General features: G+C 46.9%; 1 protein-coding gene across 4 annotated transcripts in view; it reads right to left on the bottom strand.

Annotated features, from left to right (window-relative positions):
* NDEL1 (nudE neurodevelopment protein 1 like 1) overlaps window positions 1-25,547 on the bottom strand; it is an 81,968-nt gene that overhangs the window by 33,189 nt on the left and 23,232 nt on the right. For 3 of the 4 annotated variants that reach the window (XM_082271479.1, XM_082271481.1, XM_082271480.1), the window contains exons 2-4: window positions 7,652-7,749; window positions 3,337-3,490; window positions 1,482-1,630 (exon numbers count right to left, since the gene is read on the bottom strand). In XM_082271479.1, coding sequence (XP_082127605.1) covers window positions 1,482-1,630; window positions 3,337-3,490; window positions 7,652-7,737 — 389 coding nt within the window. In that variant the 5' untranslated portion in view covers window positions 7,738-7,749. Of the gene's footprint in view, window positions 1-1,481; window positions 1,631-3,336; window positions 3,491-7,651; window positions 7,767-25,547 lie in introns of those variants that run through there. The other variant, XM_082271478.1, reaches the window with a different exon arrangement.

Here is a 25,547-nt window from a genome sequence, read left to right as displayed (position 1 = left end):
GGGCTGGTCTCAGACCATCTTGGAGGTGAAGATGCTGGATGTGGAGGTCCTGGGCTGGTCTCAGATGATCTTGGAGGTGAAGATGCTGGATGTGGAGGTCCTGGGCTGGTCTCAGACCATCTTGGAGGTGAAGATGCTGGATGTGGAGGTCCTGGGCTGGTCTCAGATGATTTTGGAGGTGAAGATGCTGGATGTGGAGGTCCTGGGCTGGACTCAGACCATCTTGGAGGTCACTTTCGATCACCACTGTAATAGGAGTGGTGCCTCCTGGGAAAGGTGGGGAGTTCTGCAGATTCCTCCTATAGTTGTGGAGCTGCCGGTAGGTTTATAGAAGGAATGTGTAACTTTGAGAATTTGTTGTGCTTTTTTTTCTTTCTTTTTTTTAATTACCTGGCAGATTCTTGCTTCTGTCTGGAACATCTGCGGTGCAAATCTTTAGCCCTAGGGGCAGATATCTGGGTGTGGAGTTTTGGGTGTACACATTTTTCAATTTTATAATGGCATTACAGTATGCTATTCTTTGTGATCATCCTAGGGGGGAGGGGAGGGCCCTGCCACTGTATTTGTACAAGCTGACTGCTGGTGGTTGTACTCTGAACCCAGCAGAGAGGAAGCCGCCACATTGTATGCTGTGCGGCCATTTGCAGCCGTGTGCATGAAGCCTAATTAACTACCTCAGCACCCGAAGGCTTCACCCCCCCCCCCCCATGACCAGGCCATTGTTTGCTATTCAGCACTGCGCTACTTTAATTGGTAATTGCGCAGACATGCAACGCTCTACCCAAACAAAGTTTATGCCATTTTTCTCACAAAAATCGAGATCTCTTTTGGTGGTGTTTGATCACCTCTGGGTTTATTTTTTATTATATAAAAAAAAGGACCGAAAATTTTGAAAAAAAACCCTCAATATTTTTTACTTTTTGGTCTAAAACATATGCAATTAAAAAAAATCTAATTTCTTCATAAATGTAGTCCAAAATGCATTCTGCTACATGTCTGGTAAAAAAAACAAAAACAAAATCGTAATAAGTGTAGATTGATAGGTTTGTGTGAAAGTTATAAAAAAGAAAAATCGCTGAACGCCGCCATTACTAGTAAAAAAATATCCCCTAGTTTGTAGATGTGATAAATGATCTTTTTTTGTTTATAGCGAAAATAATAAAAAAACGCAGAGGTGATCAAATGCCACCAAAAGAAATCTCTATTTGTGGGAAAAAGGACAAACATTTTTATTTGGGTGCATGACTGCGCAATTGTCAGTTAAAGTAACGCAGTGCCAAGATGGCCTGGTCATGAAGAGGGGTAAAATATTCCGGAGGTCAAGTGGTTAAATATTTTAAAATTTCCTCCAACGTTATACTACATGCACAACATCCTGCGATCTCAAATGCAGAGTGGGACTGCGAGTAAAACGACGGAACACGCAGCGATCAGTTAGGGTGATCACATGACTTGACTGGAGAAATCCTTGGCCAGCTTACCGTTTGGCTCTTTCCAGGTCATCGTTGGCCTGTTCCAGTTCTCTCACATACTTGTGAAGCTGGTCCTTGATATTTCGTGCACGGCCCAGCTCGTCCTCCAGGAGGGACACCTGCTTGTAGCTCTGGGAGTATTGGTGCTCAAGCTTCTCCTGAAAGGTGAAAAACAGCAAAAAGTCTCAAAGCTGAACTCCAGGCACAAAGAAAAGCGCAGTTATAAAATGCACATTCAGGAGTGGTAGAACTTCTCAAAGGATTTGTATTTCTGTCCATCCAGTCCGGAAAAATACTGGATTTTTCTTTACTGCAGTTATGCAACTTGTGACCTCCCTCCCTCTCCTTCCTGCGTATGAGTGGATAGTGAAAGGAGCAGCAGCAGACTGAGGAGCTCTTCCCTCTACTCTCTCATCCTGTCACAGCAGATGTACATGTAGAGTGCCTGATTGTCTTTTACTGCCGCCCCTCTCCCAGTCTAAGTACCCCAATAGATTAGAGTAGGACCACAAGACACAGTATTGTTTTTACATGAATATGTGGCTTTACATATCTTGCGGCAGGCCCGCAGTCTCTGACCGTCCCCGGCAGCAAGCCCGCAGTCTCTGACCGTCCCCGGCGGCAAGCCCGCAGTCTCTGACCGTCCCCGGCGGCAGGCCCGCAGTCTCTGACCGTCCCTGGCGGCAATCCCGCAGTCCCTGACCACCCCTGGCGGCAAGCCCGCAGTCTGTGACCATCCTGGCGGCAAGCCCGCAGTCTTTGACCATCCCTCGGGGTCTACGGCCATCCATTGCAGCAAGCCGGCAGTCTGACCATTCCTTGCAGCAAGACTGCAGTCTCTGACCATCTCATGCAGCAAGCCAGCAGTCTCTGACCATCCCTAGAGGGAAGCACACAGTCTCTGGCCATCCCTTGAGGGAAGCCCGCAATCTTTGACCATCTCTTGTAGCAAGCCTGCTGTCTCTGCCCATCCCTTTGAAGCAAGCCCATTGTCTCTGCCCATCCTCTGTGGTACTCCCATAGTTTCTGCCAATAGCTTGCGGCAAGCTCATAGTCTCTGACTATCTCTTGTAGCAAACCCACAGTCTATACCCATCCCTTGCAGCAAGCCCATAGTCTCTGCCCATCCTCTGTGGCACTCCTGTAGTTTCTGACCAATTCTTGCAGCAGGCCCATCGTCTCGGACTATAGTGTCAGACCATATACTTGTAGGTCTGCAGTCTGACAGTTTTTTGTAGAATAACATTCACTGAATATTATGTGCAGCCTTTTTGGGATGTCAGGGGCCACACTTGAGGCCTCCCATTTCAAGAAAGTTGATCACCACTGCTTTAGACAGCTGGGTGTAGTGATCTTTAAGAATCTTTGAGGATGAATTACTTCACAGTATACGCAGCTAGAGAGGTGAGTGAGGGCTTCTTTTAAATCTATGTTACAGCTAGTTAAGAATATGGAAATACTTTAATGTCTATAGCCTGGACACCAGTGCAGTTTAAATTTTACCTGGCCAACCTGTGCACAATGTCCGATAAAACCTCAACAGATGAATCACAACCAATCACTGGAAACTACATCAGGGGATGTAAGTGGAAAAGAGGAGCAAATCTGTTTTCTGATCAAATGTATAGAATGTGAAGTTGTCCCCCCAATGCGGCCTACAAGAGTCAGCTGCAGAAAACACAGGGAATTGTTCATACAAAGACGTCAGTGAGGTCCCGTGTGATTGGGGCATTGTGGTAGAATTTACCACTCCCTTGTCTAAACTATATCGGGAACGCAAACAGTGTAGGTGTGCTGACATTACAGAAATGTATTTTATTTTATCTGAGCAAACAGACGCTATCAGACAAAGCAGGCGCCTTACTTTCAAACTGTCCACCTCATATTTCAGCCTTTGGTTGTCCGCTAGCAAATCGCGGCTCCTTTGCTCTGCCTGCACAAGTTGAGTCTCCAGCTCTGCTTCCAATTCCCTGCTTCCCTCCTGAAACTCCACAAGCTCGTCACGTGCTTCCTGGAAACTGCAACAGAAAAAAGGAAAAGGTTACCTAATGGACGGAGTACCTTCAGTGTCTCAACAGCCAACATTTTTTAGTACTTCACAAAAGGAGAGCGAACAAAAAATCTGATTGGTTGCAAATTTAAAACCATTTTGCTACAGGCAAACTCCGCTCATAACCAACATTCCAGTTTTCATTGGGTACAAATAGGTTTCGCATTACCGCAGAATGACTTCATCTCTCGGACATCAGTGGTAAGATCTCCCAGCAAATGTTTGTGTGACTGACCTTCCCACAAGGTTATGTGAACCGAGTCACTCTAAGCCTGCACAGGTGTCAAACTGGCGGCCCTCCAGCTGTTGCGTAACTACAAGTCCATTGAGGCATTGCAAAGCTAATAGTTCGAAGCATGACTGCCGCAGGCAGAGGCATGATGGGATTTGTAGTTCTGCAACAGCTGGAGGGCCGCCAGTTTTTACCCCCCCCCCCAGTGTGAAGGCACTGCTGCCTTGGGCTGTTGGTCTCAGCAGATTTTTGTTGCTTACTGTTCTCCGTGCTGGAGAGAAAGCTGTAACTTGGCACCTGCAGTGCAAGGATCTCCCTGCTTCATTCATTCACTATGAATCACAAGGGGTGGGGGGGGGGGTGGTGGTTCTCCTACTAAAACAGGCACACACAGAATCTGGTGCAGCTCTGCATTGTAACCGATCAGCTTCTAACTTCAGCTTGTTCTATGAAGCTTTGACAATAACACCTGGAAGCTGATTGGTTACCATGCAGAGCTGCACCAGATTTTGTGTGTAACAGTTTTAGTAACCCGCCCCCCTTCCGTGATTCCTCCACCTCTCCTGCTGCTTCTTGAATATCTCCCCACCAGTCATCAAGAGGACAACGCTGACATGAGGAAGCAAAGCCCTGCCTCTACCAAGAGTGCCACCTCCACACACAGGCACAGAGCAGAACAAGGCATGGTAAGTACGTTAATGCTCATTAACACTTGCAGTTGGTGGGCTTTACCACCCCCTTTAACCACTTCCCGCCCGGTCTGTAGCCAAAAGACGGCTACAGCGCATGCCTAAAATCCCAGAAGGGCACCCATGAACGTCCTCCTGCGCTCGCGCTCTGTGATCGTCGAGTCCTTCAGACTCAGCTGATCACAGATCGGGGTAAGGGCCAATGACAGTGGCCCTTTACCACATGATCAGCTAACAGCTGATCACGGAAGTAAACAGAAGGCGGTTATCGCCTTTTTTTCTTTTTCCTTACAGCTGCCAGCATGGGGAGACCCGAGCAACAAGCCGGCACACATCCGCCAGCAGGTTGGAGTCCAGATTCAGCTTTGATCGGGTCTCCAATGTAGTAACCCGGAAGCGACGTTATTTCCGGTTTATTTGGCGACTAACGATACCGAGTTTAAAAGAACTTGGTATTCAAAAATGCTGATTTCGCCATTTTAAATACTTTGAAGTGCATTGGGGGGTTTGGTGTCTTTTAGACCCCTGATCCGTCCACATAGAGGACCTGGCTGTCACTCCTATTACTGTCACAAGTAATTCCTTCTCACAGCAATAAAAGTGATCAGATTTTTTTTTTTTTAAACAGTGCTAAAAATAAAAAAAATTTATAAAATAAATAGGAAAAAAAAATAAAATAAGTTTTAAAGTGCCCCCGTTGCTGTGAGTTCACGCACGAAAGAAAACGCATACGTAAGTTGCTCCCGAAAATGAAAATGGTGTTAATAGCACACGTGATTTATAGCTGTGATCGCCAGAGCGAGAGCAATAATTCTAAAAAAAGACCTCCTCTGTAACTCTAAACTGGTAACCATTAAAATTTTTTAAAGCATCGCCTATGGAGATTTTTAAGTACCGTAGTCTGTCGCCATTCCATGAGTGTGCGCAATTTTAAACCGTAACATATTTGATATCTTTTCACTTGGCGTAACATCAACTTTCACTATATACAAAATAATTGGGCTAACTTTACTGTTTAGTTTTTTTAAATGCAGTGAAATATATTGTTTTCCCAAAAAATTGTGTTTGAATGACCGCTGCGCAAATACTGTGTGACAAAAAATATTGCAACGACCACAGAATCTTTGATAAAAAAAAGAAAAAAAAAAAATTATATATATATATTTTACAGTGGTGATGGAAAGTTTGGGCACCCCAGGTAAAAATTTGTATTAATGTGCATAAAGAAGCCAAGGAAAGATGCATAAAAACCAAAGAAAAAAGCGTTTACAAGCTGTGATACTTCTTGCCAAAGGGGGCAGTACAAGATATTAAAGTGGAGTTCCACCCTTAAAAGTAATTTTCCCAATCTGCTTGCTCTCTGTCACCTGAAAAATAAATGGATAATCACAATTTTTTTTTTCTTTACTTACCTTGTTTTAGAAGAAAATATACTCACCTTACTTCCTCTCTCTTCGGCCGTGGCCTGCGCTGTCACTTCCTTCTTGCATTGATTCCTGGGAGCTGAACGTCATCGCTCCCAGGAATCAATGTGCCTGCACCGGTGTTCTAAAATTTTCTCGGACCCGTGAAAAAATCGGACCTCGTCACTTCCGGTGATAGGAGTCTCAAGTGCGCATGCGCATGAGACATTATCTTGGTTTGGTAAACTTATAACACATAGCGGGCAGCTGAATGAGAGGAGGCGGGGCTGAGGTGGGACGGAAGACACCGCTGCGTCATCTGCAGAGCTGAATAGAGGAGGCGGGAGAGGAGGCGGGACGGAGGTGCGGCCGTGTAATAAATGCAGGACTTTAGCGACTCCTTGTTTTATTATCTTTAGCAATTATCGTATTATTTATCCTTAGGATTTCATTACATTTACTATTTCTATAATACAAAATAAGAAATACTAAATGTAATGAAATCCCAAGGATAAATAATACGATAATTGCTAAAGACAATAAAACATAAGGATATTACACGTCCTCCGTCGCACCTCAGCCCCGCCTCCTCTCAATCAGCTGTCCGCTCTCTGTTATAATTTTGCCAAACCTCGAAAAATGTCTTCTGCGCATGCGCACGGACTCCCCCCATCCGCTGTTTTGTGATGCTCTATCACCGGAAGTGACGAGGTCCGATTTTTTCACGGGTCCGACAAAATTTTACAACACCGGCCCCGCTCGTCAGTTCCAGTGCAGGCGCGGCATTCGCTGCTAAACAGCTTCTGAGCATGCCCAGAAGCTGTGCAGGAATGATGTGCCTGCACCGGAACTGACGAGCAAGGTAAAGAAAACAAGGTAAGTAAAGAAAAAAAAAATTGTGATTATCCATTTATTTTTCAGGTGACAGAGCCGGTACAGGGCATTCTGGGAGAAGAGGACGCAGAAGAGGACGCCCTGGCTTCAGCTGCCCACACCTGAGATGGCAGCGCTGGACAAGACATTTTCAAGGTAAGTATTTCTTCTTACAGGTAAGTGCGACCCGGGACAGTTCAGAGGCTATCCATTGTGGAATGCACAGCCCTGACTGTCCCGGGGGTATATTTAAAAAAAACTTTCCGAGGGTGGAACTCCACTTTAACTCTGCAGGGTGCCCAAACTTTTGCAGATGCCATTTTTTGTTTTCTGTTATTTTTAAAGTGTAAATGATGGAAATAAAATCTAACTTTTGTTGACAAATTATAAGAATTTCTAATCTGTAATTTGATGCCTTTTGGAGATTTTTTTCATCTTTCCTTGGCTTCTTTATGCACATTAATGCAAATTTTTACCTGGGGTACCCAAACTTTCGATCACCACTGTGTGTGTGTGTGTATATATATGTGTGTGTGTGTATATATATATATATATATATGTGTGTGTGTGTGTATATATATATATATATGTGTGTGTGTGTATATATATATATATATATATATATGTGTGTGTATATATATGTGTGTGTGTGTGTATATATATATATGTGTGTGTGTGTGTGTGTGTATATATATATATATATATATATACACATATACATACTGTTTGGGTTTCTAAGTAATTTTCTAGCTAAAAATACGGATTTTATCGTGTAAACAAGAAGTGTCAGAAATAGGCTCGGTCTTTAAGTGGTTATTGGCCGTCTGCCTGGTCACATGGGCCTAAAATATTTCTGGTCCTGAAAAGGTTTTAAAAACTCTGGTGGAATTGCCATACTCATGGCACGCCAGGTCACATGAACACCACCTCACCTCTGTTTATACGTCTGAGAGAGTTTCTTCCAATACAGAATTTCCTCCTTCGGGCTCAGGAACTCCGGGACGTCTTCATTGTCCATGTTGAGGGAAATCTATAGAGAGAAGAGGAGAAGTCTAATGAGTACATTCCTTCTTTCCTGGGTGAAGTCACACAGGCTGGGACTAGAAGAGCTGACTGTTTTCTTGAGTCATAAACTTCTCGTTATGAAGAGAGGAGAAGGCCGGCGGTGATTTTTCTTTGTGCCGGCACAAGAAAACCACAAAGCCAAACCCAATTATAAGGGCCTCCTGCTTCTCCAGACTGTGGGCATCTACAAAATGCATTAAAAAGGAGCCTGGCGGTCCGGATTGCCTTCGCTGCGCCTTCACCAACTTCATACAAAAGTCACTAAAAGATGAAAGCCTCGGTCATTTCCCTGAACATCCACATTGTTTTGTGCATTATAGTGACAAAGCAGCTTTGCCCCAACGTTTGCGCCTCATTTGCGGATTGAATGGCGTGTATTATCCAACCACTTCCTCCACCCCCCCGGGAGTCAAAGACACGCCTTCTTTGGACTAGATGTCGTGTCCCCCCGCCCCCACCTCCACAGGCAGGAGTCATCAGCCTCCTGGTGTGTTGTGCGTTCTGAGAAATGTAACCCGGCCGTGCTCCACTTTGCCCCTCCCACAGTCTATTGCTGGAAGTCAGAGTGCGAGGAGGCGGCAAGTCACGTGACCATTTCTTCATAGTTGGCGCTGTCACCTGCTCATTCAAGTGCAAAGTGACAATGACAATGTCTTCTAATACCACCCCCCCCCCCCCCTCCCAAGCAAGGTATACTCACTCAATCAGCCCCGCCTCCCTGATGCCGAAATCCACCCTGATTAAAGCCATATTACACCCCAAACCAACAAAATGTAATGTATAGCAGCTCACCAATCACTAGATGTGGTGGCTGCTTTAACCTCTTGCCTACCGGGCACTTTCTGCCCAGGCCAATTTCAGCTTTCAGAGCTGTCGCACTTTGAATGACAATTGTGCGGTCATGCAACACTGCACCCATATGACATTTTTTATCATTTTTTTCACACAAATAGAGCTTTCTTTTGGTGGTATTTAATCATTACTGGAGGGTTTTTATTTTTTGCTAAACAAAAAAAGACCAAAAATTTTGAAAAACAAAAAAATTTTTTAAACTTTGTTATAAAATTTAGCAAACAGGTTATTTTTTCCTTCATTGATGTGCGCTGATGGGCACTGATAGGCTGCACTGATGAGCACTGATAGGCTGCACTGATGAGCACTGAAGGGCTCTGGTAGGTGGCACTGAAGGGCACTAATAGGTGGCTCTCATAGGCACTAATGGGTGGCACTTGTGGGCAATGATAGACACCGGTAGGGGACACTGATAGGCAGCACTGATGGGGCACTGACCTGCACTGGTAGGTGGCACTGATGGGCACAGTTGCTCTTCCTCTTCAGGACCGATGTCCCTCAGACAGCAGCTGGCGATCGGCTTTCTCTCCTCACGGAGAGAAAAAAAAGCTGATTGACGGCTGCTGTCTACATCACGTGATCAGCTGTCATTGGCTGACAGCTGATCACATGGTAAGGGGCCGAGACTGGCCCCTTACTCCAATCTGTGATCAGTCGAGTCTCATGGACTCACTGATCACAGATCGAGCCGCACGCGCCACACAGGGAGCGCGCAGGCAGCTCATGCATAGGAGGATGTAAATGGACGCCCTCCCGGCAATTTAGGTCCCTGCTTTTGCCGTCTTTCAGCTATAGCGCGGGCATGAAGTTAATAGAGTAGCCGCTTTCGTTGAGGAAACCCCCCCCCTCCCCTCTGAGTGATCTCTGTACATTGCAGGGATTGTAACAATCTTTATAGCAGATTCCCACCTTTTGACATTCTGAAGAAATAGCTGTTTATTGCTCTGTGACCTTTTTCAGAGTCAGTCTAATGGGAGGGGTTTTATAATTATTAGCTGCTGTACCTGCAGGGCTCTAAATGAGGAAAGTGGCAGGGTCTGCATCCCTTTAGACGTGTTCCTATTGGGAGTAGCGCACCAAAAACGACATTTGTGTTGCAGGGGATGCCCAAAAATCTGACTTTCATCTTAGTGTAGACTCCTGGAAAAAATCAGTGAGCCAATCACAAAAGCAGGGAAAACAAAATGTATACGTATCGCCTGCAGATTGAATTTACCGCTTACAAAGAAATGAAGGGTCTATAATTTTTACCATAGGTGTATTTTAACCACTTCTGCTCCGGAAGGTTCCCCCCCCCCCTTTACGACCAGGACATTTTTGCGATACGGCACTGCGTTACTGTAATGGAACCACGACCCACATTGTGTTTGTGTGCTTCCGTCAGAATACCGCCTCCTCCAGTCTGAACATAGATATCAGATATTCTAGCCACCCGACCCCCCTTCCATACAAAGCTAGCCGAGAATTGCTTGTATAGATCTGAAACCTTTATTGAACAAACTCACAACGAATATATATACCCCACAGAGAACATCCCCTTCCTGATCAGATTACTCCGCCAGGTCAGGTGCCTGATTACATTATCCTATGCAGATGAAATTGTGGACAGAAATATAATTAACCTGAACTAATTATCTAAGGAACCACCAACACAAACAGTATTCTACTTTCCCACCAGTAACTAATAGATTACAATGATTCAATCAACCTGAACCGATTAACTAGCAGAATTCCATCCTGGAGCTCCTGAAGTACAATACATATTATTATAAGTGTAAACACAGAACCCACCGTAGATAACCGGTGCGTAAATCAGCATATTCAACAATGTGTGGAAGACAGGAGGTTGAGCTGATGATATACAGCTACGTGATTCGGCACAGGAGAGCCGCCTTGCCGCTGTATATATACAGAATGCGGTTGGCAAGCGGTTAAATGATAAGAGACAGAATATCAACCAAAAATCCAGAAAAAAATCACATGATACAAATGGTATAAATGGAGTTGCAGTTCAGGGAGTAAAATAAGTATTTGATCCCCAACCAACCAACAATAATTCTGCCTCCCACAGACTGGCTACAGGAGGTGCTCATGTGGTACACAGATTAGTCCTGTCAATGTAAGAAGGAGCTCCTAATGACAACTAGTTATGTGTATAGAAGACACCCGCCCACAGAATCTCTTTCCTCCAATCACAGCTCACCATCATGGGAAGACCAAAGGGCTGTCAGAGGAGGTCAGGGAGAAGATTGGAGACCGACACAAGGCTGGAATGGGCTACAAGACCATCAGCAAGAGGCTTGGTGAGAGGGTGACAACTGTTGGAGGGATTATTTGAAAATGGAAGAAATACAAAATATCCATCAATGGGCCCTCAGTCTGGAGCTCCATGGAAGATTTCTCCTCATGGGGTGAGGATGGTCATGAGAAAAGTGAGGGATCCGCCCAGAACTACACAGGAGGAGCTTGTGAATGATCTCATGGCAGTTGGGACCACAGTCACCAAACCAACCATTGGTAACTAGGCTTGTGACGGTATCAGATTTTCATGCTGCGATTAATTGATTAAGGTTTTGCCACGGTATACGGTATTATCACGGTATTCTATTAAATTTAAATTATTAAATTTCCACCTCACTTCAATTTCATTGCTGAATTTAGGGGCTTTGGTTCACTTATGCACATTATTATATAGTCAATCAGTACAGACTCTGTGAACCAGGCCTAAAATAGGTCATCAAGCAGTGTCTGGCCTAACTGGTGATAACTGGTCCTGGCGCTCGGCTCCGATCCGATGGCCTGGTCATTAAGAGGGCAAATCCTTGTGGTCAAGAAGTGGTTAAACCTGAAGGAGGTGTTTTTTATAAATTAATTTACTATTGCTTTAGGCCTGGTTCACATGTATGCGGGTTGGCGGTTCACATGTATGCGGGTTGGCGGCCCATATTTGCACAGGTATAGCAGCCCATTGATGTGAACGGGCTGCTATGCCCTCATTTTCCGCAGAAAAAAGGTGCATGCAGCATTTTTTTTTAAATTCTGCATGCACCTTTTTTCAGCTGAAAACGCAGGCATAGCAGCTCAAGCCCATTCACATCAATGGGCTGCTATGCCTGTGCAAATGTGGGCCCCCAACCCGCATACATGTGAACCAGGCCTAAAGCAATAGTAAAGTCATTAATTGGTTAAACCTGCAGGAGGACCGGTGTTTTTATCTATTAATGACTTTACTATTGCTTTAGGCCTGGTTCACATGTATGTGGGTTGGGGGCCCACATTTGCACAGGCATAGCAGCCCATTGATGTGAATGGGCTTGAGCTGCTATGCCTGCGTTTTCAGCTGAAAAAAGGTGCATGCAGAATTTAAAAAAATGCAGTGGCCATGAAATCCATCCTTCTTTTGCACCATGCGACTTACCTGCCATTGCTGCACACGCAAACTGTTTTTAAATGCCGTGCCCACGTATACAAAAAATGCAGAAAGCTTGCCAGAGCAGGAACTGCAGGTTAGTCGCATGGTGCAAAAGCAGGATGGATTTCAAGGCCACTGAATTTTAAAAAAATGCTGCATGCACCTTTTTTCTGCGGAAAATGAGGGCATAGCAGCCCGTTCAAATCAATGGGCTGCTATGCCTGTGCAAATGTGGGCCGCCAACCCGCATACATGTGAACCGCCAACCCGCATACATGTGAACCACCAACCCGCATACATGTGAACCACCAACCCGCATACATGTGAACCAGGCCTAAAGCAATAGTAAAGTCATTAATAGATAAAAACACCGGTCCTCCTGCAGGTTTAACCACTTCTGGATCGCAAGGATTTGCCCCTTTAAAGACCAGGCCATCGGATCAGAGCGCCAGGACCAGTCATCACCAGGTAGGCCAGACACTGCTTGATGGCTATATAATAATGTAATGTGGGCTGCTATGCGTGTGTGTGTGTATATATATATATATATATATAAGAGCTGCACGATTCTGGCCAAAATGAGAATCACGATTTTTTAGCTTGGAATAAAGATCACGATTCTCTGTGTAACAAAAAAAAAATTGGGATAACTTTACTGTTACGTTTTTTTTTTTTTTTATTCATTAAAGTCTATTAATTGCGTTTGAAAGACTGCTGCGCAAATATAGTGTGACATAAAATATTACAACAATCGCCATTTTATTCTGTAGGGTCTCTGCTAAATAAATATATAAAATGTTTGGGGGTTCTAAGGACTTTTCTAGCAAAAAAAAAAACTGATTTTAACTTGCAAACAACAAGTGTCAGAAAAAGGTCCAGTCTTTAAGAGGTTAAACTTCCTTTCTCCCTGGCAGAGGGAAGGAAAAGATACAATGTAATCATTTTTGTTTATAGTTAGGAGACTTTAATGCTGAAAGGCTTTAGCTGAGTGAGTGAATGAGTCATCCAGCTCACTGAAATGTATCAATTCACAAGTCAGACCCAGGAGCAGAGAAACTCGGTATTTTAAAAATGCCACAATAACAATACCGTGGCTATGCAATACCGCGATATATCGAATTACCGAAAACCGGCATATGTCTATTGGTAACACAGTACACCGCCATGGATTGAAATCTGGCAGCGCCCACAAGGTCCCCCTCCTCGTTAAGGCACATGTACAGTCCTGCAAATGAACATCTAAATGATTCAGAGAAGGATTGGGAGAAAAAGTGCTGTGGTCAGAGGAGACCAAAACTGAGCTCTTTGGCATTAACTCAACTCGCCGTGTTTGGAGGAAGAAAAATGCTGACTATGACCCTAAGAACACCATCCCTACAGTCACCGTCCCCTACAGTCACCGTCCCCTACAGTCACCGTCCCCTACAGACACCGTCCCCTACAGACACCGTCCCCTACAGACACCGTCCCCTACAGACACCGTCCCCTACAGACACCGTCCCCTACAGACACCGTCCCCTACAGACACCGTCCCCTACAGACACCGTCCCTACAGTCAAGCACGGAGGTGGAAATATGAGGCTTTGGGGCTGTTTCTCTGATAAAGGTATCGGCCAACTTTGCCGCATTGAGGGGCCAATGGGCGGGGCCATGTATTGTAAAATCTTGGATGAGAATCTTCTTCCCTCAGCCAGAACACTGAAGATGGGTCATGGATGGGTCTTCCAGCATGACAATGACCCAAAACATATCAACCAAGGCAACAAAGGAGTGGCTCAAGAAGAAGCACATTAAGGTCATAGAGTGGCCTAGCAAATCTCCAGACCTTCATCCTATAGAAAATTTATGGAGGAGTTGAAACTTCGAGTTGCCAAGTGACAGCCAATAAACCTCCAAGGATTTAGAGAAGATCTGTAAAGAAGAGTGGACCAAAATCCCTCCTGAGATGTGTGCAAACCTGGGGGCCAACTACAAGAAACGTCTGACCTCTGTGCTTCCAACTACAAGAAACCTCTGACCTCTGTGCTTCCAACTACAAGAAACGTCTGACCTCTGTGCTTCCATCTACAAGAAACGTCTGACCTCTGTGACCCCAACTACAAGAAACGTCTGACCTCTGTGCTTCCAACTACAAGAAACGTCTGACCTCTGTGCTTCCATCTACAAGAAACGTCTGACCTCTGTGCTTCCCAACTACAAGAAACGTCTGACCTCTGTGCTTCCATCTACAAGAAACGTCTGACCTCTGTGCTTCCAACTACAAGAAACGTCTGACCTCTGTACTTCCCAACTACAAGAAACGTCTGACCTCTGTGCTTCCAACAAGGGTTTCTCCACCAACTACTAAGGGGATCAAATACTTATTTTACTCACTGAACTGCAACTCCATTTATAACATTTGTATCATGTGATTTTTCTGGATTTTTGGTTGATATTCTGTCTCTATCATATAAAATACACCGATGATAAAATTATACAGCCGCCATTTCTATGTAAGTGGGCAAACTGACACAATCTGCAGGGGAGCCAAACATTTCCCCCTCTGTATATACTGTATATTTCTATTTCTGGCTCACACAATGTTTTCAAGCAATACAAAGCTGCCAATACAAACTCCAAGTTTCCCATCTATGTGTAAGGAGATAGGGGATGGATTGTATATTTACCGCTTTGAAGCCTCCATTCCCAGGCTCTCCCATTACACGGGACATCACTGAGACATCCTCAGCAAGGCAGAGACTTGTGTGTGAACATGTGGCACCCAGATGACATTACCCCCAGCTCTGCCGGGACACAGATGTACCCCCCCCTCCAGCTCTACCGGGACACAGTTGTACCCCCCCCCAGCTCTGCTGGGACACAGTTGTACCCCCCTCCCCCCCCAGCTCTGCTGGGACACAGTTGTACCCCCCTCCCCCCCTCCAGCTCTGCAGGGACACAGTGCCAGAGACAATTCACCAAAACACAATCTGATGCAATCAGAGACTCTCAGCACACAATGTGAGGACAGAGCACACAATCTGCAACCAGCTGCACTTCAGCATTCAAGGTCCAAAATGAGACGGAATCTCTTGAGAATTGCAGAATCTGCCATCTATGACATACAAGGTTGCAGAAAGATAACTTACAGTGGTTGTAAACCCTTCCATATATATATATACACACACACACACGCACACACAATGAAGTGAGTGGCCTCAGGTGATACACAGATAACAAAAATCCTTCCACGTTAAGTTGTACCTGTTTATCTGCAGTCTTTTCTTCTCTACAAACATTCAAAGTGCAGAATTTATACAGCTTGTCTGAGGTTCCAGAAAACAGGGGGAGGGGAGCTGAAATTACACTCTGCAGAGCTGAGTAAAAGGAGCTCTGAGAGCTGATTGGAGGGAAAAGACACACCCCATTCACACAGCAACAGAGCTGAGGCAATCACAGGCTGTGTGCTGGAGCTTACTCCTCTGTCACCTTTTACAGGGCCTTGAAAAAGTATTCACACCCCTTGAAATTTCCCACATTTTCTCATGTTACAACCAAAAATGTAAATGTATTTTATTGGGATTTTATGTGATAGACCGACACAAAGTGGCCATAATTGTGAAGTGGAAGGAAAATGATAAATGATACAAATAAATCTGTGAAAAGTGTGACTGCATTTGTATTCACCCCCCGGAGTCAATACTTTGTAGAACCGCCTTTCCCTGCAATTACAGCTGGGAGTCTTTTTGGGGATGTCTCTACCAGCTTTGCACATCTAGAGAGGACATTTCTGCCCATTCTTCTTTGCAGAATATCTCAAGCTCTGTCAGATTGGATGGAGAGCGTCTGTCAACAGCAATTTTCAAGTCTTGCCACAGATTCTCAATGTGATTTAGGTCTGGACTGTGACTGGGCCATTCTAACACATGAAACCATTCCATTGTAGCTCTGGCTGGAGGTTTCGGGTCGTTGTCCTGCTGGAAGGGGAACCTCCGCCCCAGTCAAGTCTTTTCTTCTAAGATTGTCCTGTATTTGGCTCCATCCATCTTCCCATCAACTCTGACCAGCTTCCCTGTCCCTGCTGAAGAAAAGCATCCCCACACAATGATGCTGCCACCACCATGTTTCACAGTGGGGATGGTGTGTTGAGGGTGATGTGCAGTGTTAGTTTTCCCCCACACATAGCGTTTTACTTTCAGGCCAAAAAGTTGAATTTTGGTCTCCTCTGAGCAGAGCTCCTCCCCCCACATGTTTGCTGTGTCCCCCACATGGCTTCTCCCAAACTGCAATCAGGACTTCTTATGGCTTTCTTCCACCAATGGCTTTCTTCTTCTCACTCTTCCATAAAGGGCAGATTTGTGGAGCGCACGACTAATAGTTGTCCTGTGGACAGATTCTCCCACCTGAGCTGTGGATCTCTGCAGCTCCTCCAGAGTTCCCATGGGCCTCTTGGCTGCTTCTCTGATGAATGTTCTCCTTGCCCGGCCGGTCAGTTTAGGTGGACGGCCATGTCTTGGTAGAGGCCCAGCCAGTCAGTTTAGGTGGACGGCCATGTCTTGGTAGGGGCCCGGCCGGTCAGTTAGGTGGACGGCCATGTCTTGGCAGGGGCCCGGCCGGTCAGTTTAGGTGGTCGGCCATGTCTTGGTAGGGTTGCAGTTGTCATACTCTTTCCATTGTCCCATGATGGATTGAACAGCGCTCCGTGAGATGGTCAAAGCTTGGGAGATTTTTTTTATAACCTAACCCTGCTTTACACTTCTCCACAACTTTATCCCTGACCTGTCTGCTGTGTTCCTTGGCCTTCATGATGCTGATTGTTCACTAAGGTTCTCTAACAAACCTATGAGGGCTTCACAGAACAGCTGTATTTATACTGAGATTAAATGTCACACAGCTGGACTCTATTTACTAATTAGGTGACTTCTGAAGACAATTGGTTCCTCTAGATTTTAGTTAGGGGTATCAGAGTAAAGGGGGGTGAATACAAATGCAGCCACACTTTTCACAGATTTATTTGTATCATTTATCATTTTCCTTCCACTTCACAATTATGGTCACTTTGTGTCGGTCTATCACATAAAATCCCAATAAAATACTTTTACGTTTCTGGTTGTAACATGAGAAAATGTGGGAAATTTCTGGGGGTGTGAATACTTTTTCCAGGCACTGTTTAGTAGAGTTCTGCCGAGCGATTCCTGAAAACAATGAGTCGGGTCGGAGGTGGGGATCAGGCTGATGATGATAAAGGACAGCTTATCCGATGGACTCATTTCCTGAAAGGAAAGAGGATTTAAACCCGGACAATCCCAGTCTTATTTCCAGTCCTCCACTTCCTCCTGTAAGGATTCCTCCTCGTGCGGACGGAGTGACCTCAGAGGACTGGAATGTGCGGAGTCTCACACAGCGCCCGCCGTGTGTTCTGTAACATGATGTCATCTGAGAAAAACCAACCACAAGGATGACCAATCAGCACCGGATCCAGACAGACAGTGACACCAACATCTCTGACAACGCTCATCGCAAGAGGCGGAGCTACATATACCGCTCACATACACTCACCACCCACTTTATTAGGTACACCTGATCAGTTGCTTGGTAACACAAATTGTTAATCAGCCAATCCCATAGCTGCAACTCAATGCATTTAGGCATCTAGATGAGGTGAAGACGACTTGCTGAGCATCAGAATGGGGAGGAAAGATGATTGAAGGGACTGAACGTGGCCTGGTTATTGGTGGCAGACGGGCCGGTCTGAGTATTTCTGGGATTGTCACACACAACCATCTCTTGGTTCAGGCTGGTGGTGGTGGTGTAATGGTGTGGGGGAGGGGGGGGGGGATAATGGTTCAGGCTGGTGGTGATGTAATGGTGTAGGAGAGGGGGGGGGTAACAGTTTAGGCTGGTGGTGGTGTAATGGTGTGGGGGAGGAGGGGGGGTAACGGTTAAGGCTGGTGGTGGGGGTGTAATAGTGTGGGGGAGGAGGGGGGGGGGGTAACGGCTTAGGCTGGTGGTGGTGTAATGGTGTGGGGGGGGTAATGGTTCAGGCTGGTGGTGGTGTAATGGTGTGGGGGAGGAGGGTGGGTAATGGTTCAGGCTGGTGGTGGGGGGTGTAATGGTGTGGGGGAGGAGGGGGGGGATAATGGTTCAGGCTGGTGGTGATGTAATGGTGTAGGGGAGGGGGGGTAACAGTTTAGGCTGGTGGTGGTGTAATGGTGAGGGGGAGGAGGGGGGGTAACGGTTAAGGCTGGTGGTGGGGGTGTAATGGTGTGGGGGAGGAGGGGGGGGATAATGGTTCAGGCTGGTGGTGATGTAATGGTGTAGGGGAGGGGGGGTAACAGTTCAGGCTGGTGGTGGTGTAATGGTGTGGGGGAGGAGGGGGGGGGGTAACGGTTAAGGCTGGTGGTGGGGGTGTAATGGTGTGGGGGAGGAGGGGGGGGGTAACGGTTTAGGCTGGTGGTGGTGGTGTAATGGTGTGGGGGAGGAGGGGGGGTAATGGTTAAGGCTGGTGGTGGGGGTGTAATGGTGTGGGGGAGGAGGAGGGGGGGGTAACGGCTTAGGCTGGTGGTGGTGTAATGGTGTGGGGGGGTAATGGTTCAGGCTGGTGGTGGTGTAATGGTGTGGGGGAGGAGGGGGGGTAATGGTTCAGGCTGGTGGTGGGGGTGTAATGGTGTGGGGGAGGAGGGGGGGTAAAGGTTAAGGCTGGTGGTGGTGTAATGGTGGGGGATAATGGTTCAGGCTGGTGGTGATGTAATGGTGTAGGGGAGGGGGGGGGGTAACAGTTTAGGCTGGTGGTGGTGTAATGGTGTGGGGGAGGAGGGAGGGTAACGGTTAAGGCTGGTGGTGGGGGTGTAATGGTGTGGGGGAGGAGGGGGGATAATGGTTCAGGCTGGTGGTGATGTAATGGTGTAGGGGAGGGGGGGGGGTAACAGTTTAGGCTGGTGGTGGTGTAATGGTGTGGGGGAGGAGGGGGGTAACGGTTAAGGATGGTGGTGGGGGTGTAATGGTGTGGGGGGGGGGGGGGAGTTGGAGGCGAGAGAGGGGTAATGGTAAACATCCCTTGTAATATAGTGACAGGTTCTCTATGGAGAGATCTGGGGTCAAAAAGACCCCAAATCTCTTACCTTTAAAAGAAAAGATCAGAAACATTTTTTTTGATCGGTTTAAAAAAATTAAAAAATTGTTTACTTCTGCCCTAGATCGGAAGTGATGAAATAACGTCACTCCAGTCCTCCACGGCCATAGAGGCGATCAAAGAGGATCTGGTCTCTAGTAGCCTCTGTGATCAGCCGCTGCACCGTTGGATCGCTTCTGGGGTGCGCCAGTGAAAATGGTAAGCCCGAGAAACACCGGCGAGTGGCGGAAGGGTGAGGAGTCCCTTTCTGCCACTTTGTGAAGTGATCAAGTGGCCAATGAGACACTCAGACCGCTTTGATGAGAAAGCCAGCCTCCAGCTGTAAAAAAATAAATTAATAAAAAAACGGGCTATGGCTTATAGCTTCATCCATAACCCCAGGAAAGACATTATATATATATATATATAATGTGTGTGTGTATTGCAGACAGCAAGTGGTTAAATTAGAACTCCACTTGGGTCTCATACCAAAACTGCGTTATCATTGTAAAAAACATTGAGAACTGTACTAAAATAAAGTACTAACATGGGGTGCCCAGCTGGCATAACTCATGGCTGCCAAGCACACAAAGTAGTTAAGGGAATGGTATAAATATATTGCAGGATAAAATAAAGCCTCACCAAAAAGAAAGCAAAGCAAGAAAAAAAAGAAACCAAAGGAAAGCTAAGCAGAAAAGGAAAGGGAAGGAGAAAAGAATGGAAGAAAAAGAAAAAAAAAAAAAAACAGAATGAAAAAGAAAAGGAGAAAAGAAAGAAAAGAAAAAGAAAGGGAAAAAAGCAAAGAAAGAAAAGAAGGAAAGGAAAGAAAAGGAAAGGAGGAAAGAAAGGAAATAAAAATAAAGAAGGAAAAAAAAAGGAAGAAAAGAAAGAAAGAAAAAAGGAAAGAAAGGGAAGCAAGCAAGAAAGAAAGTTTGCTCCATGTATGAGTAAGCTGACAGACATGATGGAGGATGGGATCAGTGTTGTAGGGTGGAGGTCGGAGGATGGGATCAGCGCTGTAGGGTGGAGGTCGGAGGATGGGATCAGCACTGTAGGGTGGAGGTCGCAGCGTTTATTGGCTGTCACATTTGACAGATACTTTCAAACTGCTGATTAAGACAGCGGAATAAAGCTGACACACGCACTTCTTCTACATGGAATGTTCTTGTAAGTTTTGTAACTTGCACCTACTTGTTACATAAGGGATAAAAGTCCCAGGAACAGACATGAGAAGAAGCTTTGACAAGGACTTAGCATAATGAGAGGAGGTTTCCACCATTGGAGGCCCCAGAGGATGACTAACAATGGGGGCTGAGGGCCGAGGGGATGAAAGAGCCCACAGCAGAGGGCAACCAATGACCTTCCACTGCAGGGATCCTGAAATCACATGGTGGTCCGCACATAAAGCTTGGTAAATACTCATTGTCAGAATGCCGACATGATACACAAGATGATCAAAGACTGCGGACATGTCACAGGATATGGTCAGAGACTGCAGACCTGACACAAGGGATGGTCAGAGACTGCAGACATGATAGAAGAGATGGTCAGAGACTGCAGACATGATACAGGAGATGGTCAGAGACTGCAGACATGATACAGGAGATGGTCAGAGACTGCAGACATGATACAGGAGATGGTCAGAGACTGCAGACATAGTACAGGAAATGGTCAGAGACTGCAGACATGATAGAAGAGATGGTCAGAGACTGCAGACATGATAGAAGAGATGGTCAGAGACTGAGGACATGATACAGGAGATGGTCAGAGACTGCAGACATGATAGAAGAGATGGTCAGAGACTGCAGACATGATAGAAGAGATGGTCAGAGACTGCAGACATGATATAGGAGATGGTCAGAAACTGCAGACATGATACAGGAGATGGTCAGAGACTGCAGACATGATACAGGAGATGGTCAGAGACTGCAGACATGACACAGGAGATGCTCAGAGACTGCGGACATAATACACGAGATGGTCAGAGACTGCAGACCTGGCACAGGAGATGGTCAGAGACTGCAGACCTGACACAAGGGATCGTCAGAGACTGCAGACATGATACAGGAGATGGTCAGAGACTGCAGACATGATACAGGAGATGGTCAGAGACTGCAGACATGATACAGGAGATGGTCAGAGACTGCAGACATGATAGAAGAGATGGTCAGAGACTGCAGACATGATAGAAGAGATGGTCAGAGACTGCAGACATGATACAGGAGATGGTCAGAGACTGCGGACCTGATACACGAGATGGTCAGAGACTGCAGACATGATAGAAGAGATGGTCAGAGACTGCGGACCTGATACACGAGATGGTCAGAGACTGCAGACATGATAGAAGAGATGGTCAGAGACTGCAGACATGATACAGGAGATGGTCAGAGACTGCGGACCTGATACACGAGATGGTCAGAGACTGCAGACATAGTACAGGAGATGGTCAGAGACTGCAGACATGATACAAGGGATCGTCAGAGACTGCAGACATGATACAAGGGATCGTCAGAGACTGCAGACATGACACAGGAGATGGTCAGAGACTGCAGACCTGACACAAGGGATGGTCAGAGACTGCAGACCTGATACAAGGGATCGTCAGAGACTGCAGACCTGACACAAGGGATCGTCAGAGACTGCAGAAATGATACAGAAGATGGTCAGAGACTGCAGACATGATACAGGGGATTGTCCGAGACTGCAGACCTGACACAAGGGATCATCAGAGACTGCAGACCTGACACAAGGGATTGTCAGAGACTGCAGACCTGACACAAGGGATTGTCAGAGACTGCAGACCTGACACAAGGGATGGTCAGAGACTGCAGACATGATACAGGAGATGGTCAGAGACTGCAGACCTGACACAAGGGATGGTCAGAGACTGCAGACCTGACACAAGGGATGGTCAGAGACTGCAGACATGATACAGGAGACGGTCAGAGACTGCGGACCTGATACACGAGATGGTCAGAGACTGCAGACCTGGCACACGAGATGGTCAGAGACTGCAGACCTGGCACAGTAGATGGTCAGAGACTGCAGACATGATACAGGAGATGGTCAGAGACTGCAGACATGACACAGGAGATGGTCAGAGACTGCAGACATGACACAGGAGATGGTCAGAGACTGCAGACCTGACACAAGGGATCGTCAGAGACTGCAGACATGACACAGGAGATGGTCAGAGACTGCAGACCTGACACAAGGGATGGTCAGAGACTGCAGACCTGACCCATTTTGCCTGGTGTTTTGAGAAGTTAAAGTTCTGCTCTTCCTCATTTCCTGGATGCCATCCCTCCACCGTGTTTCTTCTCCCTTTCTTTTCCTCACTTCCACAATTTTGCTGTAATATCTAGAGCTGAGCTTCCTAGCACTCAATGCTACGTCCAGAAACCGCCCTCATCCCGACGCACTTTGTTCCGCTCTATCATACCACACTATCAATGCGAGGACAGAGCTCTGTACTGTCCTTATCTCCTCCATGTCATAAGTGGACTGTAATCAGGGACGGTTCAGGTCCCTGTACAGAAGGTGAGCCCATCCAGCCCAGGGGTGATTGTCATGACCATTGAAAAACCAGCGACTGGCCAGGTTAGAATTTTCACAGTGGACCCTGAATTATGGAAGTTACCCCCCTTCATCCACCAAAGACAAATCCCTGCCCATTACTACCTGCATCAAATGCAAGGATTCAGCTCCAGACAATTGTGTAGCAATTCAGAGATTGTTACACTCCCCACTAGCTAGAACAGCCTTTTCCAACCCGGGGGGGAGGGGGGGGGGTATTTGCAAAATGCCTAAAAATTGTATTCAAGGCAGCGGGTGGATTGCGCACCTTCTAACTGCCAACCTCCTAATGACCAATCACATCATCAGCTTATAGGGAGGGTGTCAGTTGCCTATATAGCCTCCATGTTTGACCCTTCCCTACCTCTCTCCATCAGATTCGGGGTCATATTATGGAGAAAAACGGAGGAAGAAGAGAAACAATGGAATACTAGTCAGTACCAGTTTGCACCTTTAAATGTTGGGCCTCCTACTTGTGTGGATGTTGCTGCATTCTGTAAACCGATTAGAATAGTGTTTATATTTTAGGATGGGGTGCCTCAAGACTGGTCCATCGTTTTAGAAGGTGCCTCAAGACTGGCCATTGTTTTAGAGGGTGCCTCAAGACTGGTCCATCCTTTTAGAGGGTGCCTCAAGACTGGTCCATCCTTTTAGAGGGTGCCTCAAAACTGGCCATCGTTTTAGAGGGTGCCTCAAGACCGGTCCATCGTTTTAGAGGGTGCCTCAAGACCGGTCCATCGTTTTAGAGGGTGCCTCAAGACCGGTCCATCGTTTTAGAGGGTGCCTCAAGACCGGTCCATCGTTTTAGAGGGTGCCTCAAGACCGGTCCATCGTTTTAGAGGGTGCCTCAAGACTGGTCCATCGTTTTAGAGGGTGCCTCAGGACTGGTCCATCGTTTTAGAGGGTGCCTCAGGACTGGTCCATCGTTTTAGAGGGTGCCTCAGGACTGGTCCATCGTTTTAGAGGGTGCCTCAAAACTGGCCATCGTTTTAGAGGGTGCCTCAAAACTGGCCATCGTTTTAGAGGGTGCCTCAAGACCGGTCCATCGTTTTAGAGGGTGCCTCAAGACTGGTCCATCGTTTTAGAGGGTGCCTCAAGAATGGTCCATCGTTTTAGAGGGTGCCTCAGGACTGGTCCATCGTTTTAGAGGGTGCCTCAAGACTGGCCATCGTTTTAGAGGGTGCCTCAAGACCGGTCCATCGTTTTAGAGGGTGCCTCAAGACCGGTCCATCGTTTTAGAGGGTGCCTCAAGAATGGTCCATCGTTTTAGAGGGTGCCTCAGGACTGGTCCATCGTTTTAGAGGGTGCCTCAGGACTGGTCCATCGTTTTAGAGGGTGCCTCAGGACTGGTCCATCGTTTTAGAGGGTGCCTCAGGACTGGTCCATCGTTTTAGAGGGTGCCTCAAAACTGGCCATCGTTTTAGAGGGTGCCTCAAAACTGGCCATCGTTTTAGAGGGTGCCTCAAGACCGGTCCATCGTTTTAGAGGGTGCCTCAAGAATGGTCCATCGTTTTAGAGGGTGCCTCAGGACTGGTCCATCGTTTTAGAGGGTGCCTCAGGACTGGTCCATCGTTTTAGAGGGTGCCTCAGGACTGGTCCATCAGGACTGGTCCATCGTTTTAGAGGGTGCCTCAGGACTGGTCCATCGTTTTAGAGGGTGCCTCAAGATTGGTCCATCGTTTTAGAGGGTGCCTCAGGACTGGTCCATCGTTTTAGAGGGTGCCTCAGGACTGGTCCATCGTTTTAGAGGGTGCCTCAGGACTGGTCCATCGTTTTAGAGGGTGCCTCAGGACTGGTCCATCGTTTTAGAGGGTGCCTCAGGACTGGTCCATCGTTTTAGAGGGTGCCTCAAAACTGGCCATCGTTTTAGAGGGTGCCTCAAAACTGGCCATCGTTTTAGAGGGTGCCTCAAGACCGGTCCATCGTTTTAGAGGGTGCCTCAAGACTGGTCCATCGTTTTAGAGGGTGCCTCAGGACTGGTCCATCGTTTTAGAGGGTGCCTCAGGACTGGTCCATCGTTTTAGAGGGTGCCTCAGGACTGGTCCATCGTTTTAGAGGGTGCCTCAAAACTGGCCATCGTTTTAGAGGGTGCCTCAAAACTGGCCATCGTTTTAGAGGGTGCCTCAAGACCGGTCCATCATTTTAGAGGGTGCCTCAAGACTGGTCCATCGTTTTAGAGGGTGCCTCAGGACTGGTCCATCGTTTTAGAGGGTGCCTCAAGACTGGCCATCGTTTTAGAGGGTGCCTCAAGACCGGTCCATCGTTTTAGAGGGTGCCTCAAGACCGGTCCATCGTTTTAGAGGGTGCCTCAAGACCGGTCCATCGTTTTAGAGGGTGCCTCAGGACTGGTCCATCGTTTTAGAGGGTGCCTCAGGACTGGTCCATCAGGACTGGTCCATCGTTTTAGAGGGTGCCTCAGGACTGGTCCATCGTTTTAGAGGGTGCCTCAAGATTGGTCCATCGTTTTAGAGGGTGCCTCAAAACTGGTCCATCGTTTTAGAGGGTGCCTCAAGACTGGTCCATCGTTTTAGAGGGTGCCTCAAGACCGGTCCATCGTTTTAGAGGGTGCCTCAGGACTGGTCCATCGTTTTAGAGGGTGCCTCAGGACTGGTCCATCGTTTTAGAGGGTGCCTCAGGACTGGTCCATCGTTTTAGAGGGTGCCTCAAAACTGGCCATCGTTTTAGAGGGTGCCTCAAAACTGGCCATCGTTTTAGAGGGTGCCTCAAGACCGGTCCATCGTTTTAGAGGGTGCCTCAAGACTGGTCCATCGTTTTAGAGGGTGCCTCAAGAATGGTCCATCATTTTAGAGGGTGCCTCAAGAATGGTCCATCG

Source organism: Pelophylax lessonae (assembly GCF_965119305.1).
Source record: "Pelophylax lessonae genome assembly, chromosome: 11".
Taxonomy (NCBI): Eukaryota; Metazoa; Chordata; class Amphibia; order Anura; family Ranidae; genus Pelophylax; species Pelophylax lessonae.
The sequence above is the reverse complement of the archived record's forward strand: the minus strand, read 5'-3'. Positions and strand labels throughout refer to the sequence as shown.